The sequence below is a fragment of the Lycorma delicatula genome, chromosome 1 (genome assembly GCF_047948215.1).
Source record: "Lycorma delicatula isolate Av1 chromosome 1, ASM4794821v1, whole genome shotgun sequence".
NCBI lineage: Eukaryota > Metazoa > Arthropoda > Insecta > Hemiptera > Fulgoridae > Lycorma > Lycorma delicatula.
This window is the reverse complement of record NC_134455.1, coordinates 24,121,576-24,148,710: the sequence shown is the minus strand read 5'-3', so window position 1 is coordinate 24,148,710 and position 27,135 is coordinate 24,121,576. Positions and strand designations below refer to the sequence as shown.

Genomic DNA, 27,135 nt, shown 5'->3' with positions numbered 1-27,135 from the left:
ACTCAATAACTCAAAAACGAAGCATTCTAGGACATATGTTTATATGAACTTTTCCATTATTTTCATGAGTAGAATAGGCTATTAAAGTTCCAGGGGAATTTTATGATGCATGTTGTATACATGATGTATTATATTCATATATTTGTTAGTAATTACATATTTTCTTTTAAGAAAGAAACACTTCCTTTACATTTTTTTTTCCAGTTCATCTTGAAATTATCATTTTATGTAAAGAGTTTGTTGGTGTTGCTCAATAGTAAAGCTCTTGGTTTCATTTAAGATAAGTCAAGGTTGAATATATTATTCTATTGTCTTCAAAACTAAACTGGCCTTCATTTTGTTTTGCTTATTTTTGACAACAAGTTCTGACGTAAATTTTATTATACTGAAGAGAGTTTTATGGGGTTTTCATTGTCAAGGATAATAATTAAAAGTAAACTACGCTGAAAAACATTTTTTCTTTACATGTCGTTTTGAATTAGAACCGCGAGTTTTAGTTTACAGTGTAACAACGTATTTATCTAAAATTAACTTTACAATTATTTTAAGAAAACTTCTTTATTGATGAAACACTTTTTGTTACGATTGTGATTTTTTTAAATATAGCGGTGCTGTTTTACCAAGAATTTGAAATAATTATGCTAATTTCTATTTTCAGTTGTCCTTATCCATAGAGCCTATTGATGAAGGTCGGAGAGTAAGAAAGTCTGCCATCTTTAGCTCGTTGCGAACCAGGTTTGTAAAGAATTTTTGATTTATATGCCATATTTTCAAAATTACTATGATATAATATTCTTATACGATAATGAGTTTACATTTTCATCATCAGTATTTACTAAAAAGTATTTTTTATAAAATTAGTTATTTGCCTATCTTTGCCTAGAATTTTTCAATCTTGGGTGCAAGTTGAACTGTGTTTCCAGAGAAAAACAAGAAGAAACTGTTTCCTATCTTTACTTTTATACTACATTTAAAGAATATATTATGGGATTATACGGAAATTGTTTTAATTTGTTTAGTTTTAGTAGTTATAATTTTTTTTCCATTTAAGTAGGTAGTATCCAATTGGGTGCTGAATTAACCTTGCAGTATTACGATTTTTATGATTTCGTTAATTATTTATATTGATTAATTTCGCCACCTCCAAACATCATATTTAATTTAACTTTTGATATATTTTGAACCAAATTATGTTAGGCTGTAATTTCTTTTTACAGCAAAATTTTACTTATTGTCAGTTTTCATTTTCTTGTTTAACTTCAGTTTTCTTTAACTAAAACAGACTAAAATCAGAGTTGATTTTTTTGTCTGTTTTCATACTGATGTTTAGTCAAAGTGTTTGGATAGGTAGCATAATCGTAAAATTCAGAGTATCAGCATATTTTTCTAGAAGACTACTTTTGTTATTTGGGTGTATTATTTTTTATGACTGTATATTTGTGAAGCTGATATTTTTAAAATACACATATTAGTAATTAGTTTACGAACTGATAAGCTTTAACTCATATTCATCTGCATTATAATTTTCCTGTCATATGGTAGTAGCCCAACAGGCTGATCAGGTGGTTAACTTTTCATCTCAAATCGGTTGTTTAACAGCTGAGTTTTAAGATTCTGAGGTTCAAATCCAAGTAAACATTAATTGCTTTTATATGTATTTGAATATTATACAGTGGATATCGGTGTACTTTGGTGGTGGGGTTCAATTAACCACCACATGTCTCTGGAATGGTCAGCCTAGTCTGTACAAGACTACACCACATTTAAACTTCATAATATCATCCTCATCTCAATGGGCCCTTGGGCAAATTGCTTATTATTCTCTTGTTGATCAGACTGCAATGTACACATTAGGGAAATAAAAGAAAAAAATTGTGAGGTGTTAAAATGTAGTTAATTTTTTAGCTTTACTTACCTAATTTGTCTTATTACCCTAAAATTATGTTTTAAAAATGTCAATTTTAATATTGAAATAGGTGGGTAGTTATGTATTTAATAAATGTGTGACAAGTTTTTTGTTTAAGAGAATAAAAGGAGTTTTCTTGTGTAATTGTTGCCAAAACATTGATCTTGGTATGTTGTTTATTTTAATTATGCAGCTCAAAAAATTATAAACCTGATTGTGTTAAGAAAATGTGAATAGTAACAACAGAATAATATAAATTTAACAGGAAAAGAGCATAAAATTACCCGTGTGAACCAAACATAACATAGTGGAAAAAAGGTAGTCATGCTCCCAATTATGCTTCAAGTAACTTAAAAACTACTTCTAATTACAGAGTTGCTAACTCTTGATTTAGTTATGAACTACATTAACTGAAGTTATCAAATGTAGAATGACAATTTACTCATTTGGGCAAATGAGATAATTTGAAGAATTTTTCTTGTTTCACCTTTGGAAGTTAGCAGATGTAATGTGATAGGAAAAAAATCATGCTTCTGTATTAGGATATACTAATTATAATTAACTGTGATTTATATGCATAAAAAAGAGGGCATTTTTTCCTAAAAAGAAATTTGAGTACTCAAATCAAAAGTAAAATTTTTTGTCAAGTTTTAAACTTTTTACTTTCTTGTATGAAGTTAAGGAAGTTTCACTTTTCACGAGAAATTTCAGATTTCAATGGAAATATCCATTTTGACCATACCTGAATCCATTTTGACTAGTTTAAGTGTAATGTTTGTATGTACTTATGTATCTCGTATAACTCAAAAACAGTTAGCCATAGGATATTGAAATTTTGGATTTAGGACTGTTGTAACATTAGTTTTGCACCTCCCCTTTTGATTGCAATTGACTGGCCCAAAAATGTCCAAAAAAGCCCAAAATCCAAAAGCTTGGATTTTTGATTTTTTGTTAATTGCAATAATAAGCACTCGTTAAAAGCTTTTTAACAGTCTTATCAGAAGTGGTACTTATTTTCATTGGTTCCAGAATTATAACATTTTAATTAATGAAATATTTGGATCTTACATGGGCAAGACACATCAGTTCAAATCAGGCTTCATCAACTTTTTTTTTTAATTGATATATATTGATGTATTAATAATTTATTTACCTCTGATTGTAAAAAATAAATACAATAAATAATTCAATAATTAAAAAAAAAAAATAAAAAAAATATCAGAAGTTATAATTGAATTAAAATTTTATGTACTTTTCATTTTAAAAAAAAGTGTATGTGTGCAATTTAATAGATGTACAAGGAAGTCATGTAATGTCTACATCAGATTTTTTATATTATATAAATTTTGTATTCCTCTTAACATCAGCTGTTTATTGGTTATTACAGATCCAACTTATATTCATTATCAAGTAATTTGCAATGAAGTTTCAGCATCATTTCCTCTTAGTGATTAAGTAACACTTTCATTCTCCTACACTGACATACATACCTATATGTTTTTTTTGCATAGGTTTTGACCTACTTGATGATCTTTCTTATCTTGATAGATTTATAAAATAATTTTTATTAATTTCTAACTATTGGGTCATTCCATATAATCAATTTTAGGAAAGGTTGATATATTTTAGTAAAATTTCCTATTTTATATGTAAATTTGAGAATTGTTTATATTTCTTATAGGCCACCATATTTAAAAAATATCAAAAATTAACAAGTAAAATTATATTTTGAAGACGCATTAACTATTTGTTACATTTTCGACACCAGTTATTGGCTTCAGATAACCACTGATTTGATGATAATACTCAGGTATAAAATGAATAGTTAAATTTTTATTTACTTCATTCATTTTAGAAAAATTGACTTGAATTTTTATAACTTCATTAGTTTGTAACTTTTGAAGGAATTTTATTAAAATGTTAAATAAGTGACACATAGTAAATTAAAGAACATGTAGTTCTTGGATTACCTTCCTTGACAGCAAAAAAAGTTGTTTTAATTTTAATTTATTTTATTTTATTTTGAGAATTTTGGCTATATCAAAAAAGGGACTGAATACAGATATTGAAAATTTTATTGATGGTAGAGGTTTGTATGGCTTTAGTCTCATGTTGGATTTTTTATTTCTATGACTTAAAAATATAAAAAATCGTAAATAATGCTGGTAAAAAGTAAAACTTTTAATTCAATGCTAGGTCCTTACCATGTAGTTGATCTGATTGTTTAAGAGTTTTAAATAGAAAATTTTTCAATGATTATCTTGAGTTTATGTTGTCTTTTTATATAATATAAAAATCTATTTACTGAAGATATATACTTAGTCACATATACTTTAGTAAGTAACCAATTGAATGCACTATTTTCAGAGTACTTTAGAAGTTAATTTATTGTTAATTAATCGTAGAAATATCTAATAATTATAGTCATTAAACAGTTTGTAAATGTCAACTGTTTTACAGCTAAGACACTTTTCCTGCAACAACAGTACCAACTTTGTATTCTGTTACGAGAACTAATGTTATAAAGTCCATTAAGTTGTACTGGTGAGATTTTCCTTAGTGTTGTTTTAAGTTTCATACAAACCTTAACCATCTCTTGACAGTTTCAAATGATGTGTTGAGAACAATGAAAATAAATAAATACAGTCATATTATCATCAAGTATACCTTTAACCATGTATAAAGTAAAATTTGCGAAACTGGGTTTTTAAACAACTCATATTACTTAAAAAATGAAAGTCAATTATAAACAATTCTAACTATGCTTAAATAAGGGATATTTTGTGAAACTAATATCAATAATCATTTGTTAACATAATAAACAATTATCATGACTACAGAATTTGAATTTTGTTTGGATGTATCGATTATGATTTTTATCTTAATTTCAATTGCCTTTTAAAAAAATAAACATCTTTCTGAAATTACCCATGATGTCTATTCTGCGACACAAATATAAAATTTTTCCAAGTATTTAAAATGACTTTTAATTGTAAACAATATTTTATGAAAAGACTATCTCAATAGGTTTCAGACAGACTTTTCTTTTGATCTATTTTGTTGAATACAAAGTAAACATTACAGTCTAATTAAAACTAAAAATTCTAATTACTTAAATATTCATAAAAATTTCAATAAACCTTGTCAGCAAGAAACTATATAGATAAGCATTAATTTGACTTTATGCATATATCAAGAGTCTTGGCAAATAATCTTTGAGTCAAAGTAACTTTGTTTCTTTAGAAAGGTTAAGTCTATGATGGTGGATTTAATATTTATTATAAACCTATTGTAATTGTAGATAGATTAAAAAATTAATTTTTTTTATGTAAATTAATTATTTATTTATGGTACTGTCAAAAGCAACAATTTTTTGAAAGCTGCTTGACATGGATGATTAAAATCAAACTTTTTTCTAAACATGTAGTTGCTGATTTCTGAACCACACTTGTTTGCATATTATTGTGAAAGATAATGCAATACAATTCTACACCATAGTCATATGTAATTTAGCAAATGTAAAGCAGTGTTGGTTACTCTGCACTTAGGTATATAAAATTATACAGTATATCATTGGTTTTTATCCACATGATACTTCAAGACAACTTAAAATCTAACATAAACGTACCATCCACACTGTTGATTATATCCTGCTCCATGCAGACTGATTATTCAGTCAAAATCAAAATGGCATCGCTTTTACTTAAATTAATGAAAGAGGAGACTAATAATAAGTCTGAAAAACGTTAGCATATATTCAAAATTATGATCATGGAATAGCAGTGATATCAGTTTATAATAAACACCATATAACGTTATTCTATTGTATGAACAGTGGTTCATAAGTTGTTTAGTATTGTAATCTGGTTGTCATGTATGTTTCACTAACCTCATTTATAACTTAATTATTCAGCTATACTTACACAACTATTGTAGCCATTTACTGCATCCCGGTATCTATTTTCCTTTGTCAAAAATATCATCATTTATTTGTGACTGAATTGCTTCATTTATTCTCCTTGTCAACAACTTCTTGGCCTTCCCCTTTTCCTTCTGCAGTGCAGGGTCCAGACTCAAATCTTTTGTTGCAGTTGATCGTCATGCATTCTGCACATGCACCTACCGTACAAGCTGTTTTATTAAAGTGGTGTGCTTATAATGATGAGTCTATTCCCATTTCTTCCTTTTTTTTCTTTTTCCTGTTTAGCCTCCATTAATTACCTTTCAGATAATACTTAAGCTAAATGAGGATGATATGTATGAATGTAGATGAAGTGTAGTCTTGTACAGTTTCAGTTTGTCCATTCCTGAGATGTGTAGTTAATTGAAACCCAACCACCAAAGAACACCAATATCCACAATCTAGTATTCAAATCTGTGTAAAAATAACTGACTTTACTATTTACTGACTTTACTAAGAGCTGGAACTCTTGACTTTCAAATTAGCTGATTTGGGAAGACTTGTTCACCACTAAACCAAGCCAGTGCGTTTCCAATTTCTTCCCTAATCATTTGGTCACTTACATGATCTATCAGAATCCTCTGGTAACATGTTATAATCATCATATCCATCATTGTGATTCTTCTTTTCAGGTCTTTGCTCATGTTCAAACCTCCACATTATATGTAATTCCACTTTCTATAAATGAAGTTAACACCCATTTGTTTTTCTTTATTTGCTGGAATTCTAGGATCAAAATGCAGTTTTGAAATAATAAATTTTTCCTTAATTAAATATCAATCTCATTTTTTCCATCATTTGTTAGTGAAACACCCAGATACTTGCATTAATTTACACATTGAATCATATATATATTTTATTTTTTGACCAGTCACTGTTGGACCATGTAGTTAACTTCTGGCTAGTTTTTTAGCTCTCCAAAACTTTTCATCCTTTCATTATAAAGTTGTCTTCTTTCTTCTGACCATCTGACGATTTAGCGCATTCTATATGTATATATTAATATTTTTCTTTCAATTTTTTTTTTTTTTTACTCTACTAGTTTATTTAATTAATTTTTTTATTAAGGGAAAGTATAAGGGTTAGTAACCAATATCTATGAGTTGAGTTGTCAACTACGGATTTATTCAGTTTCTTGAGCATTTTTTTCTTTAAGTTTGGATTTTCTGGAGTTTGAACTATTGAATTAACATCAGCTTTTGTAGCTGTGGCAGTGACAAATTTTTGGTTTTGTCAGTTTTATTTGACATGTCAGTAATTTTGTGCCAGGTCAGCTATGAGGTTGAAGGTAGTCTTTTGATAAGATCATATCTACTGATTATTGTCACCTTGTTCATTATTATCAACACTCATTTGTTCCTTTTGTAAAGCTTTTCTTACATCTACTGAAACACTTCCAGACATTTTATTAAATGCAGGATTTTCGTGGACAAGTAACACCAGTAGATCTTTTTCTTAATCCTGTAATTTAATTGATTATCCTTGGCTTCCTTTATTGGTTTTCTTCTTTATCTAGCTCTTCATGCTGGTCAGTAGTTAATTCATTTGAGTGGCACTGACTTCCCTGGTTGCAATACAGTACTACTCTATTACTGTTCCATAGACATTTTTTTCTTTCATGGCCTTAGAAACTAGATTTTTCAAAAACAATATGTTCCAATAGCAAATTTACTAACATTTGTTTATTCACCTTTTTCTTCTCATATTCTTCATCTTCACTGGAGGACATGATCAAATTGATAAATTTAAAGGATAGTAGTTCCCTTGCCAAAAAATTATTATGTAATTGTTTATTAGTTTTGTTAGATTATATTTGCAGTTTTATTTGATTATTATCAATCATTATTAGTTTTGTTAGATTATATTTGCAGTTTTATTTAATCAAATAAAAATAATAATCATTATCAATCATTGTAATTCAAATTTATTTACAGCTGCAGACATTTAAAATCAAAAAAAATTGTTCATCAAGAACAGTTGTTTTATACCTTTGGACATTGTACATGAACTTTATTAGTTAGTAAACATCTAGGAACATTAATATTTTTCTTCAAATTTCTAAACAGTTTCTTCAGCAAAAAGGAACAAAAAAAATGGAATTATTTATAACCTTTTTAGTTCTTCGAACATGACATCCAAATCCAAAGTGGCCATTTATTCCGTATTTTCTTCTACATCCCAGATTTTAATTGTTTCAATAACTTCTTACTTTTGAACTGTATGGTGGTTATTTATAAATTTATGTTTGCAGAAGAAGCAATTCATTACCAGTCTCTTTTTAACATTCGGAATTCATCAAGAACATTTATTTTCTTTACTTACTCATTACTTTATTACTCATTTTCTTTACTTATTTATTACTTCACTCATGTGAAGTAATAACATCAATTAACCCTCTTTTTTCAATTAACCCGTTATGTGATGTGTGTATAAACATTGCTTCTTCAGTACTGTACCCACATATTCACCATTTCATCACTCCACCTTTTTGATACAAAATGTGTTATTTATGATGAATTTCAGTATTAGTTTCTCCGGTACTTACGTATTAACGCCACTGCAGCTACAGCTTTATTTAAAAACAAAGTAGTCAATCAGATTTCGGTGGAAAATGAACAGTCTCTGTATTAATTTTAATAAATGGTAATTTATATTTATTTATTTTATAAATATAATTTAACCAAACTTAACCTACGCTCACTTCGCTCGCTCACCTTGACTAATTAACACCGTAAATTTTTGAGTATTTATTTAATAAATTCAATAATTATTGCAATTATTTATTATTTAAATAATCAAAACACTCCTGTTAATTGGTCAAGGTTAGCGAGTGAAGCGAGCGTAGGTTAAGTTTGGTTAAATTATATTTGTAAAATAAATAAATATAAATAACTATTTTAAAATAAATAAAGATACTGCTTTGAATCTATGTTAAATTCTATATCGGCCCATTTTTACAGAAATTGAATGATTGAACATTGGTTACTCTTAGTAAGATCTGGTCTTCAACAGACACTACAAATACATTGTAAGAGCATTGTTATCGTGCTAGACATTGTAACACTGCCACCTGTTCAAAGTTTAATTTTCTCTGTGGTTTTATTATGTTTTTCTACTCTCTAAGTACTCTTCATATTTATTTAAATATGTCTTGGAACATATTTAAATGTTAGGGAAACATTTAATAGTCAGATGTCAAATGTTAGGGAAATAAATTAATTTTATGAATCTAATGTACAGGGAATTATTTTTTTTATATTTGTTTGTAGGCTTAAAAATGGCTAGTCTTTTATTAAGATCCATGCAAGTTGTGAAGAGATCACCTAGTTTGAGTATTTCTGCTGTCCGACTAGCTCATGCACCTTCAGATCTTGCTGCACATGAATTAGCTAAAATTGGTAACCGGGAAGTAGTTGGTTATGGGTATAATGGTTCGCCAATTTATATTGACATAGCTGATGTTCCAGCACCAGCAATCAGGTTCAGACCAAACGATGCTCCTGGAATACAGGTAATGAACTTCATTTTTTTTTATGATAGAATCCAATTAAACTGAAGATAGCAAGCTTAAAAAAAGAGAAGTTTGCTCTTATTGCCTATGTTATGTTTATTGTTTCAGGTAGTATACACAATCAAACCAGACCAACAAGTGTGAAAAGAATGAGAAAAAATTACTTATGAAGAATATATGTAAAAAATTTAGGTCACTATTTTTGCTATTAAAAAAAATCTCAAATTATACATAACTAGCTTGCAAAAGTTTCCCATTTTATATATTTTTTATGTATGCAATTTTTATATTTTATTTTTTTATTTTAAGAGAACAAAAAAAAGAGGGTAAAAGGGAAAAGTAAAAGTACAGAAAAAAATTAAATTATATAATTGAATATTTGGCTTGCAGCATAATTCTTAAATTATGAACATATTAAAGAGTCACTGGAATCGTTTAACCCTAGAAGTGCTGTGGTAAATTCCGTACTTTTTTTAGCCTTGGGACCACTGTTAAGTATTGCTTCAGAAGATGAGATGAAATGGAAATTTTTGTAGCATGTGAAAATATTATGCCTGACTGGAATTTGAACCTGGGACCTCTGGATGAAAGGCCAAGACGCTACTATTTGCACCATGAAGGCCGACTATACTGCCAGTGGGCTATTTATTGAATTTTGGAGAGGATTAGCTTTGGTTGTTTTGGGTATAAAACATAATTTAATAGCGTTTATATATCATGTTGAAAAACTAATATATATGAAAATAATAAATTACAGTAAATAGGGATTTGTATATAATAATATATGTATATATATTTTAAACTTCCGGGTTAGTCTAGTGATTAAATTCATCACTAATCAGCTTATTTTTGTAGTTGAGAGGTCTGAGGTTCGAGTCCTTGTAAAAGCAGTTGCTTTTATACGGATTTGAATGCTAAACTGTGGATACCATTGTTCTTTGATTGTTGGGTTTCAGTTAACGGTAGGTCTCAGGAGCGGTCGACTGGAGTCTGTTCAAGACTACATGCAATGTTTGCCAGTACATGTATAACTACATTTCACAACAGCTGCAGCTATGTTAGGCCTGGGAAGCTGGTAGCAGTATTTGCATTTGCCAGTACACACACCCAGACCCAGCGGTAGCTGGAAAACTGCTTGGAGAAATATATATATATTTTTTTAATATTGTTTCAAGTGATGAAAGAGAAATTGTCAAGGAATACTGTCAGTTAATATGAGGTGTTTATTAAACAATTCCTTGGTTCCGAAAAATCATAATGAAATAATGGAATCAGTTTATGGCATCTGTTTTTCATCGCGGCTGGCATCACTGTGTAACCTTCACTGTGTACCTGGTTGGTAGTCTTGCACTCAGTCCTGACGACACCACAGCAGAAAGTTTAGTGCATGATTTGGCTTATTGAAACAACATTGGCTACACTGATAGACAAAAGAAAAATTTTTAATGTTTCTCTAAGTGTGATACCATTTCTTGAATTGTTTTTTTGCGTAAATTACGCATCTGTAAATACAATTTTTCTACACCCTTAATTTTAAATAAATTAAGCTTCAAAAAAAAATTAAGGGAAAATATAGTTAAAATATGTAAAATTTATAATTTTGTATGGCCACAATTTTTCTGATGCTTTTCTTTTATAAATAGCCTCAGGAACATCCAGAATTAATGTTCAACAGTAATCGGCTAGCATGTTAGTTTTCGATTTCCCTTTATATCTGTGAGGTTGTCTGGGAAAAAATCCAGGTGAGTGGAAGAAATGTATTTTCAAAGATATATATTACATCCCACAGCTCTGTATGAAGTAAGAAGTAGATTACAATATCCTGGTAATTGTTGGATTTTTGTTTGCTGAGAAAATTTTTGCAAACATCTTTAAATGAAGTCCAAGCGCACGTTCTACATTATTTAACATTGAGTTAAATACATCTTCTTTGACCAACTCTCTTATTTGAGGACCAACAAATATTCCTTCTTTAATTTTTCCTTCACTTACATTCAGAAATTTCTGTCTGATGTACAGAAATCTGGGACTACTGTTTTTCATTGCTTTTACAAAATATTTCATTAGTTCTAGTTTTATATGGAGAGGGGTAAAAATATTTTTTTGGATTCAACTAAGGGCTCATGAATAATATTTTTCCCATTTGGAGTTGTTGTCTTGTTTCTTCTGCTCTTTGGTAATATAATGTTTATCCCAAGCTCAGCTGTCCCATTGGCAAAGAAAACACATGTACTTAGTATAGCCTAACTGCATGCTTAATAAACTAGCTATAACTTTCAAATTGCCACATATGTTACAGCTGTGTATTTTATAATTAATTTTTTCAAGAACATCTTTCATTACATCGTTTGTTTCTTTCAAATTAATACCATAAGCGATTGGCATCGAAGGATATTTGTTACCATTGTATAGTAGAACCACTTTTAAACTATACTTGGATGAATCTGTGAAAAGGTACCAGTCCTCAGGTTTATGAACCTTTCCTAAGTGCAACATGAGCTCATCAATATTTGTGCAATAAACCAAATTATATTTATCAATAAAGTATTGACAAAGTTCTTTTTGTTGGCTTTGAAAATCTGAAATTTTGTATTTTTAAAAAATTAAATTCCAACATTGCAATCTTGATCCTAACAGTTCAGCTTGATTTTTTGATAAGTTAAAATCCCTAACCAAGTCATTTAATTCACCTTGTGATATAAGATGTGGCTTGTTGGAAGATAATTCAAAATCAAAATCATTGTTATCTTCTTCAGTACTGCCTGATTCTTCATCGCTTTTTTCGAAACATACATTCACAGGTGGCTCAGGAACTGGGATAATTTCACTGTGAGGTACAGGCATTATTGCAGATTGAAGTGAAGGATATTTTACAGTATGTTTAGGTTTATTAGAAATTTCCGACACCTTTGTTAAACAAAAGTAACAATCAGTTACATGATCCTTTGGTTCAAGCCAAACCATAGGTACACCAAATGGCAAAGCCTTCCTTGTATTTCTCAGCCATACTCTTAAATATACAGAACAATTAATGCATACTGTATGAGGAGCCCACGTCTCTTATCTTGATCACCAGTTTTACACTGAAAGTACAAATGATCTGCTTTTTTAATTACAGGTGTAATGTTTTTTCTGTTTGATTTTATGGTAAACTCAACACATACATAACAAAAGGCATCCACATCATTTAAACAATTTCTAGGCATTATGACACTGCAGTGTTAACAAACTTAAGAAGGCAATAAGACTGAACAAAATGAATTCATTCCTAAATCCAGTGCTTAATACAAACAACACAGCTGTGTTTTCAGCTACATGTTTTGATCTGCATATAGATGTTTAATGTTGTCCATGAAGATTCATTCTTCAGTATTAAGATATGATGTCATAATATGTGACTATATGATTTAATTCATTGTCTAGTATTGTTTATTTATAGCTTACAGATTATGTTAACAAAGTTAAACAATAAAAAATGAGCTAACAAAATAAAATATAGGAGCTTAAAATGCTAACTATATATTGAAAAATGAAAAAAAATCCTTTAATTAAAATCTAAAAATTTTTCAAAAATGGTGGGTGATAGAAAGATTCTGAGTTTATATTCACTTTCAGCATCAAAAAGTGGATTAAAATCATGTATTGCATGTTAGGAAACAAAAATTATGTTTATCAGTGTTATCACAGTTTAGGGTAATTTTGTCAATGTGAATATGGTGGTGCCAAGCCTAGAAATAAAAAATACTTCATTGGTTTAATCAGTTTAAGGAAACAGGCAGTGTTTCAAAGTGGAAGTCACCAGGCATGCTGTCTTTATCTGAACAGAATGTGGAGTTGATCTGAGCATCTTGTATGCATAGCCTGAAAAAGTCATTAGCAAGGCGCAGTTTAGCGTTAAGAATACGTAAATTTACAGTGTACACAGTGGTGCATAAGAAGCTTAAACTATATGTGTTTAAGGTACACAACTTTTATGTGAAATCAAACCCAATGACAAAATGAAAAAATTGGAGTTTGCAGCTGTAGTGCTTAACAGCATTAATGAAAATGAGGACTACCTGAAAAATGTCAGTTTTCAGATGAGGAAGCATTCCACAGTAGTGGGTCAGTAAATCAACACAGTCGAAGGATTTGGGATTGGAGGAACCACTACATTTAATTATCAAACATCAGTGTGACGCCCAAAGTCAATGTTGTTGTGGACTGCTGAATAATCATATTGTGGGCCTATTAATTTTTGTAGAAAGCACAACATTGATAATGGGGCTCGAACTTTATATCCTTCCACAAATGTATGATATTGAACCACCTTGACTCAGTATCATTGATGACCCAACCACCTACAGAAGAAGATTGTTGTGGCAGTAGCATCCATTACACCCGGCATGCTGGCGAGTACATGGGAAGAGCTGGATTATCTGAAGGTGTGCAAGGCCACAAATGATGTACATATCGAAGTGTATTAGACCAAATAAAACTTCAGATTTTATCCTTTCAGAATATATACTCATGTAAGTAATGCTTTAAATATAATGCTGTTTAAGTATATAATACTTGAAACCAAGAAGTTCTTTTATAAACACCTGTATGTCAAGTGGAACTTATGACAGTATTCTCCATAATGACCTGAACATAAAATGTTCAGGTCATTTTAATGTCACAACATTGTTCCAAAAAAGTTGTTTGTAGATCAGAAAGAAACTTGCTTAATACTGGCAGGAGACCTCAGTATAGCTGGTCAAGATGAAAGTTTTTTGTGCAAATCATAATAGGAAATAAGACATAGTGTTTTCTGACGATCCACTGGCAAAACGATGCTAGTCATCAGAGTTAAAATCATCTTTTTTTTAACAGGTGAAGGAACTCCATTTACGGTCACCAAGGTAGTTCTGGGCTCGCTAACAGGTTCTGCAAGCTGTTATTTAGTGCGTATGTGTTCTTGTGCACTACAGACTAAATCTCCACTTCTGGCTAACCACCCCTTCCTGGAAACCACTTGTATTGTGTTACTTAGGAAATGGAAAATGCTCACTCACACAATCTGTCACCGCAAGAACCACAGGGAATACCTAAAAAAACATGCACTTGCCACAAAACGAAACTCAAAAGTCACACACAGACAACAAATTAAGTCAAAAATATCTACAACCGTGCACAAAAACACCAAACACACCAACAGATCAAGGAACAACCAGAACACAAACACATTGTACGAAACACAGTAAAGCCACAAGCAAGAAACACCCAACAATACCGTCAAAACACAGTACTTGCCAAACAGAGACTATATTTCTTTGATGTAACAGTGATAGATGCCATTGGGCACTACGAACAGAGTGCCCATGGATTTGTTGCACCTCCAGATGCTCAGGGGACCCTCAAGGCATTCAGCCACAAGCCTGTCTGACCCGGCACCCTCCGATATCTCCTTCCCTTATGAGACTTTTATGTAGCATATAGTTTTTCCATCACCTTCCTAGTAAAATCTTCCACAACTCTCCAACTTCTCACCTTCCAACAGGATCCCTTACATTTCATTCGGCGTGAACATATCACCCCCGCTGGTCGTATGGGTTAACATATCCTGGCGGCACAGCCACCCCCTCCAGCAGTAGCCCCAAAACGAATCACAAACAATACCAATATTACCGTGGCACGATGCCAATGCGCCTATGTACAACAAATCCAATGCCTATGCTGGAGCCCTAGCCAGCCGGGATCCTACCACGATTGAGTACCTTGATTAAACTCCTGCTGACCTACACACTGCAAGGGTGAGAAAAAACCCAGCCACTATAGACCACTCCTCGCAGATCATGCAGTTAATATGCAGATCCAGAAAGGAATGTATTCTCTCAAGTTCCCTTACAGCTCATGAACGTTTGACCTAGTATCGTGGACAGATGTAGAGAATATGGTTCGCTGCATCATCAGACCCACAATCTGGGCATTGACTTGAATCCACCAAACAAAATCTAGCCGAACTCGCTCAAAAGGCACCACGCCCAGAGAGAAGCTGTGATATACCAGTTGCGGGAGATCCATCAAATCGCTCTTAAATCAGACACTATAGGACTATACCATGCGTGTAGTGACCTGTGGGGGATTTGTCTCATTTGATCTGCCAAGACACAAGGCCCTGGTCTTCATGAGCAGCTCAGAAATCTATCTCATTATGCGAAACCCCTTCAGCCAGTAGCAGTGTGTCGTCAGCATATGCAACGACACGACAACCACATGGCAGCCTTAAACATAATATGGAATCAAATTCTATGATACAAAGATGGGGACTCAGAACACTGCCCTGAGGGCATTCTTTAGTTAAGGACTTATGAACCTCTGAGCCACCATCATGCAGGGAAACAGTCTGATGACTGAAATAACTTGAGAGCACTTCTAATTCATTTCGTGTATACTTACACTTCTGCATCTGAAACAGGGGAGAGGACCGCCATAAGTTGTTAAATGCCCCGGGTTTGCCCAGAAAAATCCCTATTCCATATTTACATGGACTAGAGGAAGATATATCCATCACCTTTAGTATGGCATCCTCAGTGCTCTTGCCCGGTCAGAAACCATACTGGTTGTCCATTAGCAAATGATCAGTGGCCAATCTAACATTAATATTTATATATAGGATCTTCTCAAAAACCTTACCAACCACAAGCAAGAGTGTTAGTGGACGGTAAGAAGAACTAACAGTAGGATCTTTGTCGCCACCTTTGAACAATAACACCAAGTCTCCATGTATCCAAAATGCCGGAAAGTGGCTGGTAAAGAGCAATCTATTATATATTCTATTATATATCCTCTAACTAGAGGATCAAGGACTAGTGGAAGCACTGGGACAAGGAGCACCACTGTGATACAATCATATCTGGTAGCCTTGTGCTGTGCCATACTTCAGATTACCTGGTGCACCTGCGATCTCAGAAGATTGTAAGTCAGTCTCGAAAATCGCGACTTCCCATCTGACTTGCTGGTGGTATGTAACCTCACCCACCATACTCTCATCCGGAAGCAAATCATTCAGCAAAATGTTAAGGACACGGTCCTTATCAATTACCACACCCTTGTGGGTTGACAAAGTTGATTACAGGACATCTTTCCTGTGCTTATGTCCAAGGACTCTATACACAATGCCCCAAGGGTCCCTATTCCCTTGCTCCTGAATGAAGGAACACCAGGAATTATGCTAGGAGGACCTAATGCTGTGAAAGTACCTAGCCCTCCTTCTGTGGTAATCCGCAGTTAGGGTCGCACACCAATTGGGATCACATTCTTGTTGCGCAGCCCTTCTGAGTTGATTCTGAGCTGCTTCATTGCTTTCAGATTCTGAGACCACCAACAAGATAAACGATCCCTATCAGTGCCTCTAGGAATGGCAGCCTCAGCCGTTGCCACCACCAACCGTCTGCCACAGATGTAAAATTTTCTCTTGGGACATCTAATGGCAATCCTTCAAGCTCGCGAGAAAATATTTCCAGCTGAATTCCAACAAAGAGGAGAATTTCAGCCAGTCTGCCTTCCTATGCAGAAAGCGTCCGCAGTAAACAGGAAAGTGCCCCTCACGGCCATCGCACAGCTCATTCCCTATTTCAAAAAGTTTCAGCTGATGGTCGCTAGAACATTTGTCGACCACAGACAAGTCAAGGATCCTGCCAGTGATGTCCCTACCAATGGTGAGGTCAATATTTGTACCTGAAAAGGCCCTTCATCCGTTAATCATACTGACCTAAGTGGCCAACTGGTCTGCAACATTAAAGTCCTCAAACTCAAAATTGTGCTGCGCGATGAAACTATCAATTAAGCCACTGCCATGATCAGTGATACCACTGTGCCAGAAAAGCAACTTCATGTTAACATCGGCACCTATAAGGTCCAATATACAATTGTAACGGTCCAATTGTATATTGGACCATTACCCACTATACAAAGGACCCTATCCGATCTCTCTTGATGTTTCTCAGTGGGATCCCTATATTGGAAATATGAACTACAGCTATAATGTTCTGTCCGTGAATGACTAGTCTGACCACAACATGATGCATGTCAGAAACCTGCTGTAAAAAGACTATCAAGCGACTTCCTGCACAGAAGAGCAGATGTTCAGGTATACCGTACACAAAACTTTTTCCAGCTGTGAAAGCCTGGCAGATCACCCCCTAATTACATATGGATGCTGCAGAAGGACAACATTGAGACAACCTCACCTAACTCAACCTGGACTACATAAGCACCCTGTACATTTAGTTGATCGAACCTAACCATCTAAGGAATTAAAGTACTGTGCAATGGCCCTTATGTAACAGTCACACTGCTTGCTAAAAACTGGGTGCTCATGATTCTTGTGCAACCTCTTAGCACAGGCCAGAGCCTCAGACCTATGCCAACAATCATCACACTTGTGGCCCTTTGTGCCACAATGGGCACACACCAAGGCAAACTTACAAAATTTACCCGTGTGACCATATCTGCAGCACTTGAAACATCTTTGGACATCCATGTACTCCTTTACCTGCAGGACCCTAAATAGATAAATAGTCTGCCTGTAGACTAAATTTTTGAAAGAGATTAGAAGCTACTTCAAAGAATCCCCAAAATCCCCCTGATATTTCTGGGTGTCACGCCTACCCATTTTAAAGACCGACCTGCAATCCCGCCTGAAGGTGGCTCCATCCAAATCACTGTTCTGCTTCCTAATGAGGGACAGGACATCTTCATCAGTAAGGTTACAGTCAATATCATAGACTATAATCCAGGGCCTATGCGTTCTCTTCGGGTCTATTTTTACATTCAATTACTTAACTGTCATGTAATCTCTAATTGCTTGAATGGTCTCTGTATGGCTACCACAACTAATCTTTTGCCAGTCTCTTTGATGTTACAGATTTTAAGACCTTTCTGGTCACCCGAAAGGGCAACCTGGTTAGGTCTTTCTTCAGCTGACTGCTGGATACAGTCAAGCCCTCTGCTCTGCTGACAAATGCAACCTCATATTTCTTGAACTGGCTGGTTTCACATGTACCCCTAACCACCTCAGCATACTTATGCAGCTGCATTGGGGTCGGGGCCAGTTTATAGACTGCAGTTACTTCCTTATGCTTTGAGGCAATATTTTCAAAACCCTTAACGAGAGCTGTGAAAGCCTTTTTTTGTTTTTGCTTGGGGGCGAAAAACGCCTGAGCGTTATCATCGCCTGGAATTTTTATTAATAAAAGGGTAAAATAACTCCTAAATAATAAAACTTATAAGGTGTAAAATTAATATTAATCATTTAATAAAAATTTATTAAAACAAAAGTCAAAAAAGTGAAATAAAACTTTTGCAAGAATTTTTTTTAGAAACAATTTTGAAATTTATCCTGGTAAGCAGCCGCAGGGAGAGTATAATATTGGCAATGACATAGTTAAGTGTTGTTAAAACGCATGATGAAGCCGACCGACCACTCTGGGTGAAATGTTATGATGGATAATTATTTTATGGACATTCTATTGGCCTTTACTTAAATCACAGGCTAACTGTAGTAGGCACTGTGTGTAAAAATAAGCATCAGTTGCCATTAGAACTGGTTGGTAACTTATGTCAGCATCCAGTACATAGTTCAGTGTTTGCTTTCTAGAAACCCCAATAACTGTATGCTGACCTGTTTACAAAAAAAAAAAAAAGGGAAAACATCTTGGTTGCATCAACAGTGTATAAAAAAGGCTTGATTGATGAGGAAACTGGTGATCAACAAAAACCAGAACAGATCATATTCTATAACCTTACCAGAGGGGCTGTAGATGTGGTCAACAGAATGTAAACTGAAATTGTGTTACTAGGATAAGCAACAGATGGCCATTTACAGTATTTTGTTCTTTTTTGAACATTGGGACCATGCAGTCAGATAATCCTAAAGTCGAACACAAATACATGCTCATGAAGCGACAAAAATATATGACCGAGCTGGCAAGGGCACTTGTCCTCCCTCATATGATAATATGATTGCTGCTGAATTTGTTGGTTTCAGTACGACAAAAGATCAAAAATATTGTGGGAACCCTTGCATTACTGGAACCTTCTCGTGAAGCTAGCCCAGAGACCCAATGTGTTTACTGCCTCGTGCAAAAGAACAGCCAGGTGCAAGCCAGATATGGTGGCTGTAATCGTGCAGTTTGTAAGGAGCATACTAATACTATATCTACACTACTGACTTGCTTCCAGTATGCAGCTGCAGTTCTTCCACAAGATTCAAATCAGATATTGTAGCTAGGTGCTTGTGAGATATTAAATGTGAGTGGTCATAGTTTTCTTAATATTTCCGTGTTCGTAATACAAGCAGAACTATATCATTTTATAAGGCAATTCCTTTTATTATAATTTTTTTTAATATAATATGCCTTTCTTTTTTACACTAATTTTTTTTTGGCTTCAATTTTTGTTTATATATGCAAAAATGTTAAAGCAAATTATAGTTATGATTTTTTTAATTTTATATGTCAAATAAATAATAATTTTTAACTGTATTATGTGTTTCTATTCATTTTTACCGCATGTTATTTTTTACCTTACGCATGAGTAACTGTGTTATGTCAAATGGCACAAGTGATTGCGGATTATGGATTGATATTCAGCTTCGAGGGAAAAAAGAAAAGGGTCAAATTAATCATTAGAAAATTACAAATACAATGAAAATCTGTCTAATAATTATCAAGGTATTAGGTCTAAAGTTGTAGATATTTTTTTTGCATTTATTTATATATATATTTTTTTTCATACAATTAAAGCTTAAAATCATTTACAAAAATTTCTTCTTCCCATTTCTATAATGACTTTAGTTACTATTTCTAGCAAAAGAGCAACCAATGTAATTTGTTTCTTTTTCCAGTACGAAAAATTTAAAATCTTAAAAATTACAAATTTTGAAGTTTATCTACAATCGGCAGGTGGACAGTATTATAGGCAAAAGCAAATTTGAATTTTAAAAATCAATCCACTGGTTCAAAAGCTAAAAGTATATCAAAATGTGGTAGGAAGAAAGAATTGTTTGACCTGATTATTGAAGAGCAAGACATTGATGTATTGACCTGATTATTGAAGAGCAAGACATTGATGTATGTTTGAAGACTAAATTTTATTACAGAGATAAAGCCAAAGTGGAAATAAAATTACAAAATCTAATAAAACACCTATAGCCAAGAAAAAAATGCTACAGTATACAAACACAACTAACTCCATTACCATACTAGGTTAATCTGTTAGGTATTTGTTGATTGAGAAGTAAAACTGTTGCCTTAACAACAGAAATTTATTTAAGTAAAACATATGGTATGCCTCTAAATGTTTTGGGGCTACTTCTAACATAAGTGCAACATTTTTCATAAGAATAGAAAATAAGTCTTGTAATAATCTGTGTATTAGAAAATCATTTTAAAATGTTCTCTGTAAGTAGTGTTACTTGTATAATTTAGTCGGTCAGATTTTGTATCAGTTTTAAGGTTAAAATAGCCATTAATTTTACTTTGAAATGCTAATCTATAATAAGCATTGTTTTTTTAGATATTTTTTTAAAACCTGATCATTTTTATGGTAAGAATGAGCATGCTGTAGGATATTTTTTATGCCCTTTTTATTAATATTTTTTAAATTAAGTTTAGAAAATAATTCAATTTTTATGCATTATGATTTACTATTGATGATTTTTCCATGATGGCAAAAAACTACACTTTTTTCTTTAATTTTGTTTTCAGCAATTGTTTTACACTATGATTTTGATAAATTAATAAAAAATGTATTTGGTAAAAGTGATATTTGATATATATGTGATTAAATTACTTTTAAAAATAAGTGCTCATAGTATATTTAAAAAATACTTTTAATTTTGTAAATTTTTCTGTTATTTGTTATAGGCCCTGAGAGAGAAAGAAAAAGGAGATTGGCACAAACTAACCAAAGAAGAGAAAAAGGCTTTATACAGAGCTAGCTTCTGTCAGACACTGGTTGAAGTACATGCACCAACTGGATTTTGGAAATCTATTGTTGGATGCACATTAACTGCTGCAGCCTTGGCTGTATGGATAATGATGGGATTGAAGCAATTTGGTAAATATTAAAAGAAAAACTTTTTCTCACTACCTCGAACTTATGTATATTTTTTATACATGATTTAAAATATATTTTAATGTCTAACGAATTTTAGTGTCTATAATCGTTCTGTATATTGAGATTTCCATTTAAATTTTTACTTATGACAGGACATTTTTTGAATAATTAAAATTTAATATATTTTTTGTGATTGTTTTCATAATACTTGCTAATATTGCATTAGATTACTCTACGTTTTTAACGGAAGCATTTTATATGGATAATTTTTTCATTAATGTATTAATCACATTAACCTGTGTTGGTTTGAGTATCACATTTTTATTTTTTAAATATCCTGGCACAATTAAAAGTGGCAAAATTTTGATTTTATAAGTGGTTTCATGGACCATATGCATGTCCAACAAATTTTTTTTTAAATCTCAGTTGCACCCTTTTCAAATGAGCTATTTGATATTAATTTACAATTGGAAATTGATTCTAACTTTAGCCAAGAAAACAAATATGAAGAGGCAAGCTTGCTTCTGATTATATTACACTGTCTCAGCAGTTATTAGTAGCATAATTTACAATATATCCATGATTAAATAGAAATGTTTAATCTTGTTTTGGGATTAAGTTAGTTTGAGATTGTGTAAAATTTTAAATATACCCTATTAACTTGGTAACTACAAATTTTTACTTGTTACTCTTGCTAATTTTGGTGTTTTGGACTAATGAATTTCCACTTGCTAACAATTTATCCTAATGAAATAAGTAAAAACTCATTACTTTATTAAGAAATGTTTTTTTTTAAAACCAAATAAAAAGTTGATAAGTTATTTTTTTTTATGTTAAATAAGAAAATGAGAAGATACTATTATAAAACAATGTTTTTGTTGCAAAGTAAGTCTTAGTAGCTGTTGTTGGCTCTGCCACTCATAAAATAGGCTTAACTTATAAAAATGACTCATAAAAGAAAATTCACTAGATTTAAAATACACTATAAGTGGATTGCCTAAATTCCGCTAACATTTCCCAAGCACAAGAAAAATTTTATTATCAGGCAGAAAATGGAATATCTTTTTCAGTTCTTTTCTATTTTAAAAATTTGTATGAATTGGGCATGATGTGTAGTGAAATAAGTTATTAAAAAAGTACTTCTTGTTAGTTTTCTTTCAGTTTTTTAGTAACGAAATAATATACTGATGTTTAACAAAAACCTGATTGGAAGTAGAATAAGAGACTAACTTTGATATTTACCTATTAAAAAAATCCACTTAAAACTTGTTGGCATAAAAATGTAGTGCACCAAAGTGGTTTTATGTAAAATTATTACCCGCCTCCTTTACTAAGTTGAAGCATTATAAATAATGCATTGTTTCACAACAGTGAGGATATATAATTTTGTTGCTGTACACTATCTGCCTCATTCTTTTTTTTCATAGCTATGATGCATATGAAGCAAAGTCACCAGTCAAAGTTAATCCGTGCAGTATTTCTGTCTGTAATAACGGCAATCTTCAGTGCTCTACCACATGAGCTCCCTACAAACTCAGGTACAAGAACAGAGAGTGCCTGTTGAGCAAAGGGCAGCTGGAAGGAGAGGCTCCGTCCTAGGCCAGGCAATACAAAGACTTACAACTTGATTGGTCAGAGTTCATCGACCGATTTCGGCATCAATATAACGACCCACAGACTACTGCCGAGCTCTGATCTCAACTTTACAAACAAACGCAAGGAGCTAATGAATTGGTGGAGCTTTTCCTGTTGCAGAAGAGAAAACTTATTCACTGACTAGCTCCCAGTAGTGAAATTGTCTCTACCAATATTGCTGGAGCAGCTCAGACCTCAGATTCGACTTTTGATGCCAGCAGCAACCATCCATGATATTGACGATCTGCTGCATTGGGCCATTATCATTGACGCAGACGAAGAGGAGATCCAAGCTATAATGGTAAAGAGTACTTAGGAAATCAACTTTAGTTCTGAGTGGAGCTCACGGGATAGAGTAGGGGAGCTTCAACTGGATACTTCTGTGGCAAGAACAAATAAGAAGGCAACTTGATGTAGAAGCAGCTTGGCTCTGTGGTGTCATTACTCCCCAGAGCACAATTTCCACAGAGACTGCCCAATAAGGTAGTTGCAGCAGGAAAATGTGTAAAGGTCCCGGCTGTGGGGCTAACCAGGGCCCTCAGATGATTCTAGACATCCTTATAATCACTGTTGAAATAGCAGGATGACACTCACGAAAGTGGCCACAGATCTTACAGTCAACTTCAGCTTTGGAAGAACTGAGCTGTTAACTGTGGTGAGCCAATTCCAACACAGACAAGATAGGTCTGGCATTGAATTCTGCTTCCTGCCGTTCCACAGTAGTGGTGCAAATAGAGCTCTGCAGCGACATGAAAATTCCCACAACACTAATGCTAGTTCCAGGGCTTAGGGAAGAAATCATCTTGGGACACAACTGGCTGAAGAAGCAACAAGCTGTGTTGGACCACAGTTGTGGTTACCTCCATCTAGGTAAGGATACCCGCAAAACCATTTTTTTTGGCACAATCGACCCAAACCTGCAGCATTGAATTGGACTGGTTGGCAGTGAAAATTACAGTTCCCCCAAGGTAAAGACAAGATTGGAGATGGTGTTGAAGTGGCACCAGGGATTACTTTTCGGCACTCCCTTGCAACCAACTTGGTCAGCAGTACATGGGATTTGACTTCGGGAAGGAAGTCGACCGTTTTGCTTACCGATGTACCAGTACAGTGAAGAAAAGAATGGATTATACGAGAACAAATGGAAGAGATGCTGAGGTATGAGGTGATAGAGCCATCGACATTCCCCTACAGCTCTCCAGTAGTCATTGTTAAGAAGGACTGTTCACCATGTTTTTGTGTAACTTCCAGTGTCTGAATGACATCACAGACGATGTGGACTCATCAGTGCCACTGATCTATGAGACTATTAAATGCTTGGGAAGCACCCACATCTTTTCGACAATCGACCTTAAAACTTGCTATTGGTAGATACCTCTGGAGAAATCAGCCAAACATTTTACAGCCTTTTCTGATCCAGGTGGTGGCCGATAGCAGTTCTGGATCATGCCGTTCAGCTTGAAAATGCACCTAGCACATTCCAGCATCTAATACGGGACGTTTTCACTAGTCCCTTTCGTCAGTTCTGCCTGGTCTACCTGGACGACATTATTGTTTACAGCAGTAGCTGGGAAGAACTCTTATGCCATCTAGACTTGTTTTTGGAATGCCTACAACTTCACTTGACATGCTCTTTGGAGAAATGCCAATTTGGTCGAGACGAGGTGTCATTTTTGGACCATGAAATCATACCCACAAGCAATAATCCACAGCAGCAGCATCATCTACGTGCTATTATCCAACACTAGATTTCTGTGTCAAGATAGGAACTGCAGAAGTTCCTTGGCACCTGTAAATGGCTGCAAGAATATATCCCAAGGTTCTCTGAGATTTCTGCGCTGCTGACTGACCTGCTGCAGGGGAAAACTGGAAATGGGACAGACACTGCACAGCAAACCTGTGAAACTATTCAGCAGACCGTTAAAGTTATCTCGGCCTGATCCAGAGCTTCCTACAGTCTTGCAAACCAATGCCAACCAGCAAGCCGAGAATGGGGAGCGAAGAGTCATCTTGTACACTAGCATGAAGCTTTCAGAGGCAGAGAAGAAATATCACTCCAATGAGCTGGAATGTCTTGTCCTGGTGTGGTCAATCAAACGCTATTGACCGTACCTTGAAGACCAAACTTTCATCCTCAGAATAGACAACAAGGCTTTGACATGGGTAAGGCAGGCCACCGAGCAGAAAACAAAATATGCTCATTGGGCCTTATTGATTCAAAGTTTCAAGTTTAGATTAGAGCATTGTCCTGGCTGGGAGAATGATCTACCAGATCTATTATCAAGAGTTGTTACACCTGGATGAAGATGGCATCATATGGACAGCAGGATGCAGCACTAGGGCAGAACCCCGACCAGTGGGAGTGTACATTCCATTCGGCAATTGCTTGGTTGTCATATGATACTACCACCACACTCCAGAAGCCGGTCATCCTGGAGCAGAAGAGACCTGGTGGTCGATTTGTCAATACTATGATTGGTAGGCCTTATGAAGGACGTTCGGCAGTACATACAGGATTACCACACTTGTGTCTGCTACAAACGAGGGCCAAACCCTCCACCAGACAATCAGCGACCCCAGAGGTCTACAGGTTGTTGGAAGCATGTAGCGGTTGACTTAATGGGCCCATACCCAGAAACAAGATGTGGCAACAGTTTCCTAGTGGTGGCGACTGACGTATTTTCCTGCCGGGTAGAGGCCTACTTCTTGAGGTGACATGGACACCATCTTCAGTTGTTTAGAGGAGGAAGTGTTTTGCTGCTGGGGCTATCCTGTGGCTGTCCTGACTGCACTCATAAGTCGGAAGTGGAAGAAGTTATACTGCCAACGACACATTGTACACTGGACTACACCCATATACTATCCACAGTTGAATTCCATGGAGCATCATAATGAGGAGGTGAAGAAAGTACTGAGAATAGCCCTCCAGTAGGATGTCCAACATGTACCTTGGGAAAGAGTGTGCCACGAGTGCTGTTCACATTAAAAAATCGGGCTAACATTATGTTTGGCACGCCACCAAGCAAACTGCTCCTTGGGAGACAGTTAAAGAGACCTGGGAACTGGCAGCATCCAAAACCGGAGGAACCGCCTCAACCCATTGAGGAAAGAGCGGAAAAGGATGCCAACATCTCCGCCGGACGCCCTGGTTGGCGATTGAAGCCAACCAGCAGCAGAAGCCAGCCCAGCGTGGGATCGCTTGAGGAGAATCACCTCCACTACACTGGCGAAAGACGACCAACGCCGACCTGATTCTGCAAGGATCTTAGAGTCGCCACTGCCACGCTGTGTGCCCCTGAGGGGAAGCTCAGTCTGATTTCAGTGGATGAGCCACAACTCCCTAACTTTGCCGGAGACCAGCTTTCAGATCCAACAGCTCTTCTCAGAGCTAATGCAAAAAACAGTCCTTCTCAGGGATACCACAAGGTTATTTAAGTGGCACATGCCATCAAAAAGCCATTCGGTGACAATAATTATGTGCATTATATATTCTCCCTCTCTCGTGCGCGTGTGTGTGTGATTGTAATAGTAATAGTAGTTTTAGGAGGTTGTGAGTAGGATTTAGTAACATTTGTGAGTGTAGGATGTTGCATTCTGTCAGTCAACAGTGGTTGATTTTTTTATTATGTTATTTTTTCAGTTTATGATCCACTACCAGAATCACTGTCACTTGAAAATCGTCAAGCTCATTTAATGCGCATGTTGGACATTGAAGTAGATCCTGTGGATGGGTTGTCTTCTAAGTATGATTACGAAAAGGGTACCTGGAAGTAGTAAAATTTATATAAAAGTAAATTACTTAGAAAGAAATTTGTAATATTATTGTAAAAACTACTTTTATTTGTAAGTTATTTGGCAGATGATGGTGGACAAGTATTACCATTAAATTATAAACCTGTTAAAGATTTATTTATTAAATCAAAAAAAGTGGTATATTATTTACCCATCAGTGTGTTTAGTAGATACCATCATTTGCTCTGTTTATTTTTATATTACTTAACTGTGATTGTTTCGATAAATAAAGTTATGGTTTATTTA

General features: G+C 34.1%; 1 protein-coding gene across 1 annotated transcript; it reads left to right on the top strand.

Annotated features, from left to right (window-relative positions):
* The first annotated feature begins 602 nt into the window (after positions 1–602).
* LOC142332051 (cytochrome c oxidase subunit 4 isoform 1, mitochondrial-like) lies at positions 603–27,135 on the top strand. Its single transcript, XM_075378238.1, has 4 exons — positions 603–735; positions 9,137–9,378; positions 21,270–21,462; positions 26,738–27,135. Exons 2-4 carry the CDS (start codon positions 9,145–9,147, stop codon positions 26,869–26,871), a joined length of 561 nt encoding a protein of 186 aa, XP_075234353.1. The 5' UTR covers positions 603–735; positions 9,137–9,144; the 3' UTR covers positions 26,872–27,135.